Here is a 14709-nt window from a genome sequence, read left to right as displayed (position 1 = left end):
AAACAAGTATTATCCTTTAGTCAAAATTATTTTAACAGTTAATCTTTAAAATGTGTTTCTCCAAATGCAGCAGCATTTTTTATGGCAGAGAATACATTAAATATAGGGAGAACACTTTAATGGATTTGTTAGCATTGAACACATTTATCTTAACCTTTTAGACATGGCCAGTTTCTTCAATTGACTGAGGCTCATGAGCTATGAAAACAAACACAAAGATATACTAAGAATTATAGATCAAGTGCTGCTAATTTCCAGCTCAAAACACTGTAAAGATTTGTGTCATATAAAATTACTGAAAATCAAATGTCTATATGATGAGCTCTTTGCATTGAAAATAATTTTCATATCAAAAAATCTTTACAAACAAATTAATTAGGTTTTTTGGGTGTAGCCTAAATATCTGATTCATAATGATTAGTGTGATGCATCTTCTAATGTAAACGTTTTCCTTAATATTTAATGGGAGGGGGTTTATGTGAAGTAATTGGAATTTAAATATTTGGCTAATATCAACCAAACTTATTAGAGGCTCAAGATTTCAAAATTCCCTTAAGCCCCTCGATATTTTGTGCAAAATCAACTGTTAAGTGAAAAGAAATAGCATAGCAGGGTTCTCTGAGAGCAAAGGCAGGGAGAAGGTAGAATTAATTTACATGGCTTGCCAGTCTCCATATACTCGGGTCAGCCAGTCTGCACAGACAGAGCTCTGTCCTGGGGTAGGTGATTTGTCTTTGCCGGAACAGGTAGATAAGAGATACGAAAAAAGTGCTGGTAAAGGTATAAAAAAATACCTTTTTTATATACCCATGTATATAAAAAATATATACCTATGTATATAAAAAATATACAAGGATTAAAGCAAAAGATCACTTACAGTCTCTGCAGAGGAGTACAGTGTTATAAAACCTACGATATTTATGCAACTTTGATTAATCAATATTTTTGAAGAGTGTTTAATTAGAGACTGGACTTGATGACCTAGGTGGTTCTTTCCAGTCCTATGTTCCTAATTAAATGAAAAGCATATGCTGGCAGGCATTGATTATTGTTTTTTCCTCAGGAAATGAATAACCAGCCACATGCTGATAAAATAATAAGTCAGGAAAAAAACAAACCAAAACAAAAACAACCCATAGCTTGCCTTTATTCTAGAAAACACTTCTGTTTTCTAGTTTAGGTGAAACAGAAATATCACTTGTTTATTTCTGTATTGAATAGTGTCATTTCATTAGAAAAACTGCAAAAAATTAGCACCTTATTTTATATTTCAGTCTTCTCTCCTGGTTTATGTTACATGTAATAGATGGCAAAGAAAATCTGTAAAATGGATAATTGGCTACTTACGCATTTGAAGGGTTTTACTCCTATGGGAGTCATACTTGTTCTGCAAAAACCTTCTAAGTATTATGTTGGCAAAGCTGTTCATTCAATAGACCCTACGCAAAACTGGTACCATTGTAGCTGTGTTAGTGGGAGATCACATCTTCCGGATTTAGCAAACTTCAGATATTTGTCACTTATATCTTGCTAATCTAAACTAAATTTTATATTTTACAGTCACCTTAAACATTAATTTATAAGCTCTTAGTATATTACAAAACATTTAAGATTGTGTTTGGATCCATGGTGTTCTCTTAAATCCCTGCTTCTTGAGGAAAACAAGATTTGCAAGACAGGTTGGGATCTCACGCTGTTTGAAAGTCAGTTTGTCTGTCAGCCCCCTTCTAATAATTTTTGATCCTGTTGGCCAATTTCGGTCAAATTCGAATCAGGCTTCTTAAATTCCATTGCTTATGGGACTAATTATTTCCTTAAATTGCTTTGTTAAGCACTAAATAGATTAAGAAGTATTAAATCTTACAAATAAAAGTTTGCGTGCATATGTTTTAGCAGTAAAATATGTTGCAATTGAGCTTTAAAAGCTGGCTTAATTTAGTGATGCAGTTAATCTATACAGTAATCACAGTTTTTTTCATGAAAGAAACTAGAAAAAATTCAGGTTTCCAAGAGGGAAAAAAGTGGTGATGAAAACAAGCTTCTTTTTTCCATTTCTGTTTACAGAGACATATTTTAGTTCTATTTTTCAAAGCAGTGGTGGAATCAATAAATCAGAAAGTCTCCCTGCTCAGAAGTCTTTCGTAGAGATTACACTACCTTCTATTTTTTCTTCGTCTTCTCCTCTGTCATCCACCTTGAGAAGCACCTGTTCGTAAAGCAAAACACAGTTCCTTCCGCAGAGAATATTCAAATTCCCAAAACACGTGTTTTGTTTTGGCTGGGAATATATGCTTAATTTTTAGTTGCAAATGCACTGAAGTGAAACCTATTTGTTTTACAGAAGTTCAAACCAACCTACAGCAATCTTGAAACTTTGCAAATGTGCTATGTAATCATGTAAAAGAAAACTGGTCATTCAATATGATCGGTGTGACAACCATTATAAAAAAAATCAACAACAACAACAAAACCCAAATAAGGTGTCTTAGGACGCTTTGAGCAAAGCCCAGAGGCCACCCAGCTCTTGGGTCTTTCTAAGGTTCCAGGGGTACGATAGGGCCGGAGGAACTCGGCAGTGGCAGCGTCAGTTACACGGAAATGATTCCCTGCGGTGCCATCAATTCATAAACCCATGACTTTATTTCTATATTCAGTCAATTCGAAATACCTTTGTTTTTGTGCTATAGGTCAACGGGACTTCAAAAGAGAGGAGTGAATTCAGTAATTTTTCATATTCTGCATGTTTACAGTGCAAGTATAAAGTGCTCCAGAGGAGGGAGCTGTCTCTTAGTAGCTGGAATTGGATGGAGGGAGTATGTCTGTCAATGGCAAAGCTGTGAAAATAATAATTTAATCTTTTCTACTTTAGAAATGGGTAAGAAGTTAGGAATGATACAGCATTTTCGCATTATATATAGGGAAGTTTGTTAATAATTTCAGTTGCTACAAAAGCTTTAATGACTACTTTGATTAAAAATATTATTTTACTTTTGCAAACCACAGAAAATTAAAACATGGAATTCAGACCAGTGCTTTGTACAAAGCATTTACAATATAAGTTTTGTTGTGGAATTTCCTCTGCACTTTTGCTGTCAGCTGAGTCAACCAGTGTTATCCACACTTATTTATTGCTGTGTTTCAAAAATTCTGCATGCTGGAACCTCTGCTTTCAGTAGATATGTCCAGTCACTCATCTGTTTGTGTAGGCTGTTTTTCTGATGGAGAAAACCAAGCACTGTTACAAGGCAAAAAAAAAACCCCAAACTAATTCAAACTCTGTGAAAATTCACAATTCACAACAAAAATTCTTCTTTGTTCAGTCCAAATATTTAGACGAAAATAAACCTTCCCTGCACTCATCTTTTCAGAGAAAAAGAGGCCATACTTTGCAACACCGTAGAATAACTATAGTTACATAACTCATGTGGGCAATTATGGCATAGTGCAACTGCAATTATATGGGGCATATATAATAATTGTGCACTCAATACCTGTCTAATATTCACATGTTCTCTGCAGAGTTCAGCGTTTCAGACAAAAGAGTCCTTGCATTTCCTCACACACAGTTGTGTAAAGAGAAAACCAGACTCAGCTGCAACTCAGTGTCTTTCAGAAAAAAAGTCTGATTTCAGCATAGAAAGACTCGATACTGCATGAGTCACTGTAAACACTAGTCGTTCGGTTTTACTATAGTGCCTTAATCCTGTAGCAAAAAAGAAAGGAAAATAACATATAATTAAAAATTCTTAAATAACTATATTCCCAGTATTTCTTATCGCGATTTCTTATATTTTAATTTGTGGCTGAATCAACTCATTGGAGTGTAAAACCTGTCCACAGTTGCAAAGAAGTTACATATTCACGTGTCTACATCGTATCGGAAAAAGACTGTCGTGCTTCCAAAGTTAGGGAATCTCAGCAAAAAATTGTGTTTTATGGAATGCATGATAAAGAGCACGTGGCTGAGAACTGCTTCACAGAGTGGAGGTCTGTGCTTGTTGCAGGCACGGAACACAGCAGGAGCATGCAAAGGGTTCCCACTCCTCGCCAAGAGACACACGCACTGTCCTGAAGCTGGAGCATCCGCCCGACAGGGAGGAAAGGCATTAGGCATTGATCTTTTCCTGCTCTCAGGCAAGAAAGCACAGAAATCAAATAGCAGTGGTTGTGGTCAGTGCTGGAACTGCCAAAGGAACTGATTTGTCACTCCTCTACCCACACCAGGCCATTCACCACCACCTCGGCACCGGGTCGTTCAGTGCTGCTTCTGTTCTTGGCTTACATGTCTGTGAGAGGTTTCACTTACCACTGAAGCAAATTTATGAGTAACTGTAGAGCCTTTCCTTATAGATGTGTCATGTTTGTTGACAGGTAGAGCAACGGCCGGTACACAAACCTGCAATGGAAATGGAAAGAATTTCTCATCTGTGTCAGAAAGCAGAAGAAATCTGCAAGCCCTTCTTGATGCATAACTTCTAAGCATATGGGCCTTAAAAGAGTCTTCACCTTTACTTCTGCTGCATTCAGACCACAAGAAGTTGATCTTCCAAAGAAGCACAAACTTTACCAAATTTGTTCACAGCGTTTCAGCAGTAGAGGTAGGATTGTATTGTCGCTCTGTTCAGAAAAGTCAAATAGACCTAATTCCTTTTATCTCTTGACTATTATCACACGATTAGCATAGGAATGTCATCGTTTTAAGCACTGCATGTGTGTAATATCCAGGTTGGCTTTGTTGATCCAAATAGGGCCATTGGTAGTACTCTTAATACTCCATCCTCCCCCAAGATCTACAACTAAGTAACAGGAATCTTTACATTTAAATTCCTCTGCTTGCAAAGAGAACTGGTGTGGAGGAGCGGTACTACTGACTGAAGAAGAGAGATATCCATCGCTGTTAAAGTCACGCCCCCCAGAGGACACCACCGCTGGCCTGGAGCAGGAATATTCAGCTGCACACGCTGTTGGAGACAACACTTCTGTCCCCTGCGCCAGCCCAGTTTGTGAGGGGCACTGGGACATCCTCACCCCACCTGTGTGCCACCCTGTTCCTGCCACGCTCGCTGCGGGGGGTCACATCTCTTCCAACATTACTTGGCAGACTTATTTTCTAAAAAATCAGTATGTTAGAGATGCATGGAAGCAAGTTGATGTTAAAGCAAGGCCACGGTCAGTTCAAATCCCAAGGTAGAAGCTTTATTTCAGCAGAAAGGTGGCTTTTGTGCTCCGAAATTTTAACCTCGTATTTACGTTGGTGTTTTTCTCCCCAGAATTACCTGTATAAAAGAGGCTCCGCTCCTTCCACGGCGTGGGGGTGGCAGGCGTGCTGCCCAGTGGTTCGGGACTTCTGTGTCTGACCTCAAAACTGTTAAAGAAGTAGTGGATTCACAAAATGCAATCCCCATATAGAACATCGATTTTTTTTTTAAGATTTATTTTCTAAGTCATTCTTTCTCAGCCGTACATTCTTGCTTTTGCATGCCAAAAAATGATAGAGAGCTCCTGGAAAAGAAAATTTTCCTGGTTATATTTTTTAGGTTCACTGAAGTAACGTAATTACAAAACCCCAAATCCTAGTGATGCAAGTCAGAACTTCAGAGCAATGTACATACATAAAACCATCATCGCATTAACGTGGGAAATCTGTGACCCAATCTGGCCCTTCCCCCAGCAAAAGCAGCTCGGGCATTTCATTTTCATACTCCTTTTGCTGTGTATAATTCGCAGTTTTGTAACTGCCGTCCTCCGTTTCCATTTTTAATTCAGGCTCTTGCTTTGGGAAATATTTAGCAGCCGTTAGTACCCCAGCCGAGGCTTGTATTTTAATGATGAACAGAGTAGTTTCCACACGGGGCAGCGGTACGCGGAGGGAGCGGCCGCCCGCGGCTGCGGGCAGAGCGCGGTGAGGGCAGGGCTTCAGCGGGGCTTCTCCGCGCCCGCCGCGCCTGCGCCTGTCCGCTGCGCCTGCGCGCTGGGGGGGCCGGGGCGCCCAGGGCGGTGCGCGCAGGCGCCGTCCCGCAGAAGGGCACATTTTGAGCCCGGGCAGTTTTCCCCATCGGGAGCTGCCGGGAGGGAGCTCTGCGCGGCGCCGCCGGGGGGAGGCCGGCGCTGAGCGGCAGGGGCGGCGCGGGGCGGACGGGGTCTGGCGGCGGCGCAGGCACCTGCCCGCTGAGGGGGCTGCCCGCAGCCCGCGGGGGCGCCGGCGGCGAGGGGAGCTCCCAACTTTGCTCCGCCGCAGGAAGTCTCGAACCTGGCCGAAGTGGGGCCGGGGATTCTCCGTCCCTCACCCTCCGCGCTGTCTGGGGGAGAAAATGCCGAAGAAGAAGCCCGGGCCGATTCAGCTCAACCCCGCTCCGGATGGATCCGCTGTCAACGGGACCAGCTCTGCAGAGTGAGTGAAGACGGTTGGGGGTGGCCGGGGCTCCGGCGGGGCTGCCCGCGCTCCGCGTCCCTGAGGTGACGGGCGCGGCCGCCCCCACTGCCGCCTCCCCGCCGGCCGCAGCGGGGTGTCGGGGTGTGTGCGTGTGTGGTCTGCGAACAGGCCCCCGCCGGGAAAAGCGCGTATCCCAGGCGGTGAAGCGGCACCAGCACTGCTGGGTTAGTTTCTCCTTAAGCCCTTTCGCTTTAAACCGGCACGGCCTGGTTTCCAGAAAAATCAGAATTGCTGGTTCCTGGGGGGTGCGTGGCCCCTTCGCGGTAGCTACTGAGGCTCCTCAGCGGAACGAGTGGACGGTGGCTTCGGCAATAAACAAAACTTCTGTCAGATCTGCAAGGTACATAAGCTGGGGGGAAAAAACAAAGAGAGGAAAACTTGTATAACTCTCTTCTCGTAGTCCTTAATGGTATCTGCTGAATTCTTAGATTACATAATGATCTACTAAGTACCAAATTATACCCTTCTAATGGCATATTTCATAACTGCGTGTGTGGGAGAAATTATATTGAAAATCACAGATTTGTGGAAAAGGTGTTTTGTTTTTCCTCCTCCCTGGCTTTAAACCAAACTAACGCTAGTTTCAGTAAATGTGTTTTTTCAGTAATTAGCCGGCAATGTGAGGTACATCAGTGAGTGTGTTTGGAGAGAATGCTTCCGAGCTTTCCTGTGTGTAATACAAACATGACACTGTATGAATGTGTGGAAGGTAGGTCTGAGCTAATCATGGGTACACTTGCAGGGGAAAAAAAGACTGAACACTGGATTGTTGCATGTTGCTCCTGAAGTCTCTGTTGATCTCACAGATCTGTGTGAGCATGGTGGCTTTAGTGACGCAGATACAGTGTCAGTGTCCTAAAGTAATGAAGTGTTATAAAAGGTTTTTCTTTGAGGTTAACAGGTCTGTGTTCACCACCTAATTTTTAGATTAAGATGATGGGCTAGCTCTTAACTGAGCCTTGAAACACACATGCAAGTAGGAAGAACAGAATCTTGTCCCTGTATGGTCAGTTCAGTCTCCCTTGGATATGTAAACTGAGCTCTGTATGTACCACTCTGACAAAAGGTATGTGAGGCAGAACTGCAGTGAGATCTACAAACCTTGGGCTTTAAAGTGTCCTGCATGTGTCATTGTTGCCACCTTCTTCAGACAGGCTCAGATTTCATTTAACCACCCAAACATCTCACAAAAAAAAAATTAAAAAAACCCAACCATAAAATTCAGTGTCTAGCAGTTCTAGCTGTGACATTTCTAGCAAACTTTTTTGATGATTAACTGAGAGATGAGCTGTTTAAAAAACTATTCTTTGCTAGGAGTTACTGATTGTATCTAAGCATTATGATATGACTATTACGCAGGTTTTGTTCTGGATTGATAAGGGGAAAATAATATTTTTTTATATCTCCCTGTATAGCACCTTCCAGTTGATTTTTCTTCGGGGTAGTTGTGGATACATTGATTTACATGTCTGATACCCACTTACTTGTTGGAAACTTTTTGAGACTCATGGCAGTGTTGAGTCTTATTTATACCAATGAACTACCTTGCATCCTTTTCTGTTTTGTATGTTGATTTGTTTGGTATTTCCCAGACTTGTGCTCTTTGTCATATATGAGACCTTATACCCAGCTTTTGTCAGGCTCAGAGAGATGTCAAGTATTTTTAAAAGAGGTAGCTTAGTGAAAGTAAATCCAGCAACCTGTTGTCCTATAAACAGCCATAATTAATTAACTATGGAAATATCCCCTCATCCTACTAATATTAAATCCTTACTGTGAAATATTTCAAATAGCAAAGAATAGTTGCACCAGAATTTGGAAATGGGGTTTGGGTGGGTTTTGGAATTAAATTGAAAACTGTTTGTTTGGTTTTTGCTTACATCTGTAAGATGTTTGTGTTTTGTTTTTTTTCTCTCCTGCTCTGTGTGATTTCCTTTTCTTGCCCCCCTGTTTGCCCCTTTCCCCCCCTTTGGTTAGTACTTGAAATCAGCAGTAGAGGTGTTTGTCAGGCTGTATATGTTGTCAAGTGGTTCAAGTATGCTGTGCATCTGTGGACTACCATATTAACACTTTCTAAAGCTCTGTTCCTGGTATAGTGGAATTTTGGCTATGTGAGTCTCCAGTTACTCATTTGCTTCCAGCATATACAAACCTGTCACTTTGCAAATGATCTTGGAGGCTTCCCTGTTCTCTTTCAGAGAAGAGAACCTCTCAAGAGAAAGAATGAAAAGAGCTCAAATTACTTAGCTAAGTAAAACGATGATTCAGAGCGAGGTGGTATGATTGCTGTCTATAAATGCACGAAGGACCTGAACATCCAGAAGGAAGGAAGTTATTTAGGCCCAAAGGCAATGTTGGCACGAAATCAAACAGATATAGATCGGCCATCAGTAGTTGTATGTTGGAATTCGGAAACTTTCTGGCTGTCAGAGGTGGAAGGTTCTGCAGTGTATTCTGACAGGTATTTGACCCCCAGAATCTCTTGCTCCTTTTAAAATATTGAAGCTTAATACTTTTCGGAATGAGTACATATGATACTTTGGCATCCTGGTAGAAAGGAAGGGGAAAGGGAGGAAATGAAAGAAGAGACTGGATGATTCAGGATATTTTGCTTTCCATTCCTGTCTTGTCCTCTGGCTTCATCCTTATTTGGCCATGGGAACTCATTGACTAGAGTAAGGAAAAGCTCAGAGCTTGAGGTGTAGGGCTTTAAGAATTGTGCGTGCAAGGCCTAGCTCTTACTTGCATGACTCTTCTTTCCCTCCCCTGGCAAGGTAGTACAAAGGAGAATTAGGGTACTTGCAATATAAATGTGTGTATACTGAATATTTTAATGAAAATGTCGATATGTTTTTCTCTTGACAGCAGTTTTTCTTATTTGTAGCGATTACTTTATTGGCACAGGATGTTGTGGTTCTCTCTGGGGCCTTCCAAATCCCTAGCTACCCTGCTGGACAATAGAGACAACTTAATAAAAGATTTTCCTATGCTGTGAGCTTCACTTCTGTTTTTGACACTTCCTGCAGAGAAGCAGTTGCACAGGGAGGGTTGAACCTGTGCTGCTCTTCTTGAGCTTCAGATCATCGGAATGAAACCAAGATAACATTGGCCAGCTGCAAGTTTAATTTCATTCTGGTATGTCTGGAGCCGCACAGTTGTAACTGTGCAAAGATTTTTGCAGAGAAAACGGGGGAAAAACCCCAAACAAACCAACCTGAAAGAAAATTAGTAAAAGGAATCTTTTGACTGAACGTAGTTTACTGTCTTACTAGCCAAAAGAAACAAGAACAAAATCTCTACTTTCTGTTCCTTTCAAACTTCTGACTCCCTTTAAATATCTGACAGTTGTTACCCAATTTCTCTAAATGTTTCTCTAAATCCAAACTAGACCCAGAACATGAAGCTGAAGCTCTGCAAAGAAGCAGGAGGGTAGGTTTCAAGATAATGCCTTGTTCTGTATTACAATATGTTGTTTTTTGTTTGTGTGAAAAGAAAGGTACTTCATCTCATTCTTTAGTTGCATCTTTAGAAAAAAGGTAAGCAGAGGGGAATGGTCATATTTATAATGAGAAAGTTAATCTGATATAAAATACCAGTGAAGACAAGGTACAACTAGTTTTTAGCTAGCTGTAGGTAGTCCACTAAATGCCAGCTAAGGCATGTATGGTGCTATGTACAGACCATGCTGAAGCAGAAGCCACGCTGTCTTGTGTTTGGCTTTATTTGTTGTTTTTAAACAACGACACCCTGGGTGAAAACAGTGTTAAATAGCCACCTAACTGTTCTCTCACATGGCAGAACAGAATACGGGCACCTTATTGTTCCCCAACTTTGGGCTCTGCTGATTTCTTTGACACATTAAGTCTTATATTGGCTCACCACTGAATACCTAAACGGCTGATTCTATTAGTACATTATGGGCGTGTAAAAGTCTTCATGATTTTTAACTGCTTTGGCTTCTTAAAATTGGTATTTGAGATCCAAATAGATGCTTGATAATTTTTTTAAAATTCAAACCAAATATCTAAACGTGATTAAGTTACTTAAAGTGCTTTTGGCTAAGATGACGCAAAATGCAAGAGTTCTATAGTTACAGTCTTGTAATAGAAATTTTTTAAAAATCACTACTTTTTTTGATATTCATCAAAACTTACAGACAGTAAGTTAGACTGTGCAGTGAGTTTTGAAGTGTTCCACTGATGTCAGGAAAGTGCATTGAAATTTATTAGTTAAAATGCCCACATCTAGAAGTATACATATAGGGGAAAAAAACCTGAGCCTGGAGATCCTAAATGATATTTAATGAGAGAGAATGTCTTGGCGTGTAATGTAGACTATATTCACAGCCTATTTTAAAAGTGCTTACTTGAAAAAGTGAAATAGTCAATACAACCTATTTTGTCATAGAGCACAACAATCCAATGAGCCACCAAATGAGCATTATAATTACTTTTTTAGTTAATTTGCCTGTCATGGAAGAGATTACTGCCGCAGTTAACAATGTGTATTAATGTATCTCATTGCTTGAAACTTCTAATTACAAAAGAGTTACTGTATGGTTACTTCTCCTGTACATCAGTTACATTTGGATGTCTATAAGCTAACTCCTCCAATGCCTTACTTCTTACCTTGACTGAGTAAATAAAATCTTTGTCTCTCAGACTGTAAATTGAACCTTCCAGAAGTGTCTGGGACTTTGATAGAATATGATAAGATATAAAAATGAAAGCAATTTTTTTTTGAGTGCCAGTGTCTCTTTTTGTGTTGTATAAGCATTCACATTGAAAAGGTGGCTGGAATTGAAGTGTCTTCCCCATCTGTTTAAGGAATTCCAATATATAAAAACTGCTTTTGTGTTCTAGCAACAACTGGTATGTCCCAAATCAAGCCGAAGCTATGATCTTTGCTCTGGGAAGACAGGACCAATCAAATCTCAGATGTGAAATAGTGAGGTATTATATGAGGTAGAATGAGCAGAGTAAGATTATATTTTGGCAAAGAGGGCTAAGAACGGTATGAAAGAACACTTCTGTTTTGTGTTTAATTAGATAAAAATGAAAGAAAAAAGTAGAACAAGAAATTTGCATCTTCCTTTAATATGCTGTAAGGAACTAGGTCTTCGAGAGGAATTTAAAAAGATATTGTCTATGGGTCTTTACCACCTTGGTAACTGTACTTCTTTAAAGGACATGGCCTGAAAGAATGTCCAAGGACAGTTGTGAGTGAAAACAGGCCATCAGGCATGGAGCTGCTGTTATTGGTGGTGCTTACACCCATGATGAGCAGGTCTGGGTTTTCTTTTAAGTCTTAACTGTAGTACATCTGTGCCTTAGAACTGTTCAAACTAAAGAGTAATTTCATAGAAATGGATGACTGGCAAAATCCAGTCATAGGTTAAGAACTGCAGTATTAATTAGTCAGCTCTTTCTTGTTGCTTCTTGCTGTTTATTCTGATTAAATTGCATTTAAGGTCATGCATTTAAGGAAGCCCCTGAATAGCTGGCATGACCTCTGAGTACAACTGCCTGTATTTGATAGTCAAAGAAAAACTTGGGAATTATGCAAAACTGGTTTGAACTTCAATTTGTATTACAATTTGCAAAATAAATAGTTGCTTACTTGCTGTGCATCTTGCAATTTTCATGTTTTTCAGTATCTTTTTCAAGGGAGCTTCACTTTGGGCTTTGTAGGAGTAGAAAGGCAGACTGTCTCCCATCATCTGTAGTGGGGTGTTTCTTTGTTTTGTGTTGAGTTTTTTTTTTTTTTGGTCTTTAAGTTAGCAATGTAAACCAGAGTGTCATGAGGGGAGCAGCAGAACCAGGAGTTTCCCAGTAGATCTTGTTCCAAGAGGATTTGTTCTCTATGGAGTAATTTTTTTTGGTTGGTTTTCTTGGATGTGAGTTTAGAAGAAATGGAAGGAAGATTTTCAGAGTTAATTTTAATGCTTGCTGGGTCTATTCTGCCTTTGTTTTGGGGGGATTTTTTTGGTGTTTTTTTTTTTTTTAAACCAAAAATTCTCTGAGGAGGGGCAGCCCTTCTGTGGAATTCCTTTGACTTCAGAGGATCTTCTTCACATGTGTGTGTAGTGTTCTGGAAGATTAGGTCCTGGAATTTTATGACCTATCTGGCTGGATTGCAGTTGTATTGAATGTGTATGTGGAATGACTGCAAACTTGTAAATGTTTTTAAGAAAAAAAAAAATCAGAAACTTTTTATTCTTTTTCATCTCCTGCTAATGATTAACCAAGCTTACAAATACATGTGCTATGAGAGAATGCATTTTAGGTAGGCAATCATAAATGCTAGATAAATCCAAGAAAAAAACAGTGAGGCTTTTATTATTCACCAAGTCTTCCAAATTTAGATTAAAACATACTTGCTCATAGCATTCTCTTTAAATGTGTTTAAGCCTGTGCATGGTCCTTCATTGAATTAGAAATAGCATTTTAATAATACTTAAGAAACTAATAGAACACACAATATGTTATAATAAAATAGCGGAAAGTAAGACCCTGCATCACCTTAATAACTTATTATATTATTTCTGGATGCATGTGCTGAAAAAATTTACAGCTAAGGAAGCGTACACTAGTAGTACAGAAACTAACACAAGTGGCAAATTCACTGGTGCTGTTCTCACTGGATAGGCAACTTTTAGTTTACAATTATGGATGTGGGAAGGACTTTTGAGATGCTTAATACTGAGGTAACAGTAAATACCAAGTCTTGTTACATACTTACACTTATATTTAAGCTTAATGACAGTAATGGAGGCATCCTTTAGCTATTATGATGTTGGTTTTGTTCAAAAAGCATATAGCAGTTTAGGAAAGTTAAATAACAACATCTTATTTTTGCATCCAGTTTTTACCTTTCATCCCATTGGAATGCAAGGGAAGTGTGGGCTGTAAATATGGATCCAGCCACTCTTCCTTTTCTGTCCCTTAACAGCACCAATTCTGCAGATGGTGACAAAGGTGTGATTTCACAATTAAGCATGTCCTTCTGAAGAAGTCGTCTTCTCTCCTTGCTGTGCCTGTATCTTCATGAGGCTTCTTTTCTTGTATCAACTCTTACAGCAAGACGTGCATGCTGGTCTGATGGAGAACTTACCCACCAAAGAAGCCCAAATTAGTTTTCAGAGGTCTGTCCTCTTGAGCTTGCAGCAGTTGATGTAGCCATGTGGTGGACTTAATAAGGGAAATAATCTGGCTGAAAATTTGTAGGATTTTTAGTTAATTTTTAAAAGGATCTCTTATCTGAATGGGTTACTTAAGAATGAATGGCTAGGGGCAGAATGAGGCAGAGCTGCCTCCTTTGGCAAGAGCCCAGGCTTTTGCAGGATTAAGTGACGGTATACTCAGAGCCTGAGAGATACTATTGAGATGTGTTGAAATTCAGTAATTACAACAATTTCTGAGTAGCACATCTTTTAATTGAATAGTCTCAGGTCTCTGTCTCTAGAGGATCAGATTACCTCTGAGACCTTCCAGTGTTATCCAGTAGCTGAAGAAGGCTTAAAAAAAAAGATTGAAACGGACTAGGTACACCAAATATGTAGTTGAATTATTTATTTGGCATAAAAACAGTGCTACTGTTGTGGGCAAAGGGTCTTTAGCACTGGCTTAAAAAAAAAACCCACCATGAAAACTGTGGGGAATTTACGTAAGACAGGAAATACATCAGCCAGTTATTTGGGTGTATATTGACTAAGTTATTTCAATGTATGCAGGAGAAACATTCTGAAAGTAATTGGGGGAAAAAAATTATTTATGGTAAATCTAGATATTCCCTTGAAGTTCTAAATTTTCCAGTAATAAAGCTCCCCCCCAGCTTCTTGCTTGTGCTACTCTTTTTGCAGCTGCATTTGTTCTTCCATCATTGCCCTGGGGATTGACTGGGCTTTATAAACTGTACAGATTCCACTGCCAAAACACAAAAATGTCTCTTAGAGGAAGCAATGTTAGTTGGCAACATCAGTTTCTAGCTTGCTGAATTTTTGGGGAGCGTGTTCGTTCTTCCAAAAATTTTTAAATTTTTTTTTTAAAGGAAGTGATGAATTTTTTTTTTCCTGAAGACTTATTAATGTGTTGCTAGAAATTAGCAACCGGATGATTTCTGATTGATATATGTTCAATGTGACTTGGACAAAAACTTGATTATACTTTGGAATGAATGTGCAAGGCATTCTGCCAGTTGGTGCCCACAGGAGTTGAACAACTGGGAAAGGCTAATTCACTCCTTGGTATATCTTTGCAAACATCTGTTGAGATGCC

General features: G+C 39.7%; 1 protein-coding gene and 1 long non-coding RNA gene across 2 annotated transcripts in view; one reads left to right on the top strand and one right to left on the bottom strand.

Moving 5' to 3' along the window:
- Nucleotides 1-2626: 2626 nt before the first annotated feature.
- On the bottom strand, nucleotides 2627-5912 carry LOC128914896 (uncharacterized). Its single transcript, XR_008468462.1, has 4 exons — nucleotides 5613-5912; nucleotides 5277-5502; nucleotides 4307-4396; nucleotides 2627-3703 (listed from the first exon to the last, which is right to left on the bottom strand). It is a non-coding gene; the product is annotated as an uncharacterized LOC128914896 (long non-coding RNA).
- Nucleotides 5913-6065: 153 nt separating this feature from the next.
- Nucleotides 6066-14709, top strand: part of MAP2K1 (mitogen-activated protein kinase kinase 1) — a 39725-nt gene continuing 31081 nt past the window's right edge. Inside the window, exon 1 of the mRNA XM_054213751.1 lies at nucleotides 6066-6391. Within this exon, the coding sequence (XP_054069726.1) occupies nucleotides 6312-6391 (80 nt within the window). The 5' untranslated portion in view covers nucleotides 6066-6311. The remainder of the gene's footprint in view (nucleotides 6392-14709) is intronic.

Source organism: Rissa tridactyla, chromosome 9 (assembly GCF_028500815.1).
Source record: "Rissa tridactyla isolate bRisTri1 chromosome 9, bRisTri1.patW.cur.20221130, whole genome shotgun sequence".
Taxonomy (NCBI): Eukaryota; Metazoa; Chordata; class Aves; order Charadriiformes; family Laridae; genus Rissa; species Rissa tridactyla.
The sequence above is the reverse complement of the archived record's forward strand: the minus strand, read 5'-3'. Positions and strand labels throughout refer to the sequence as shown.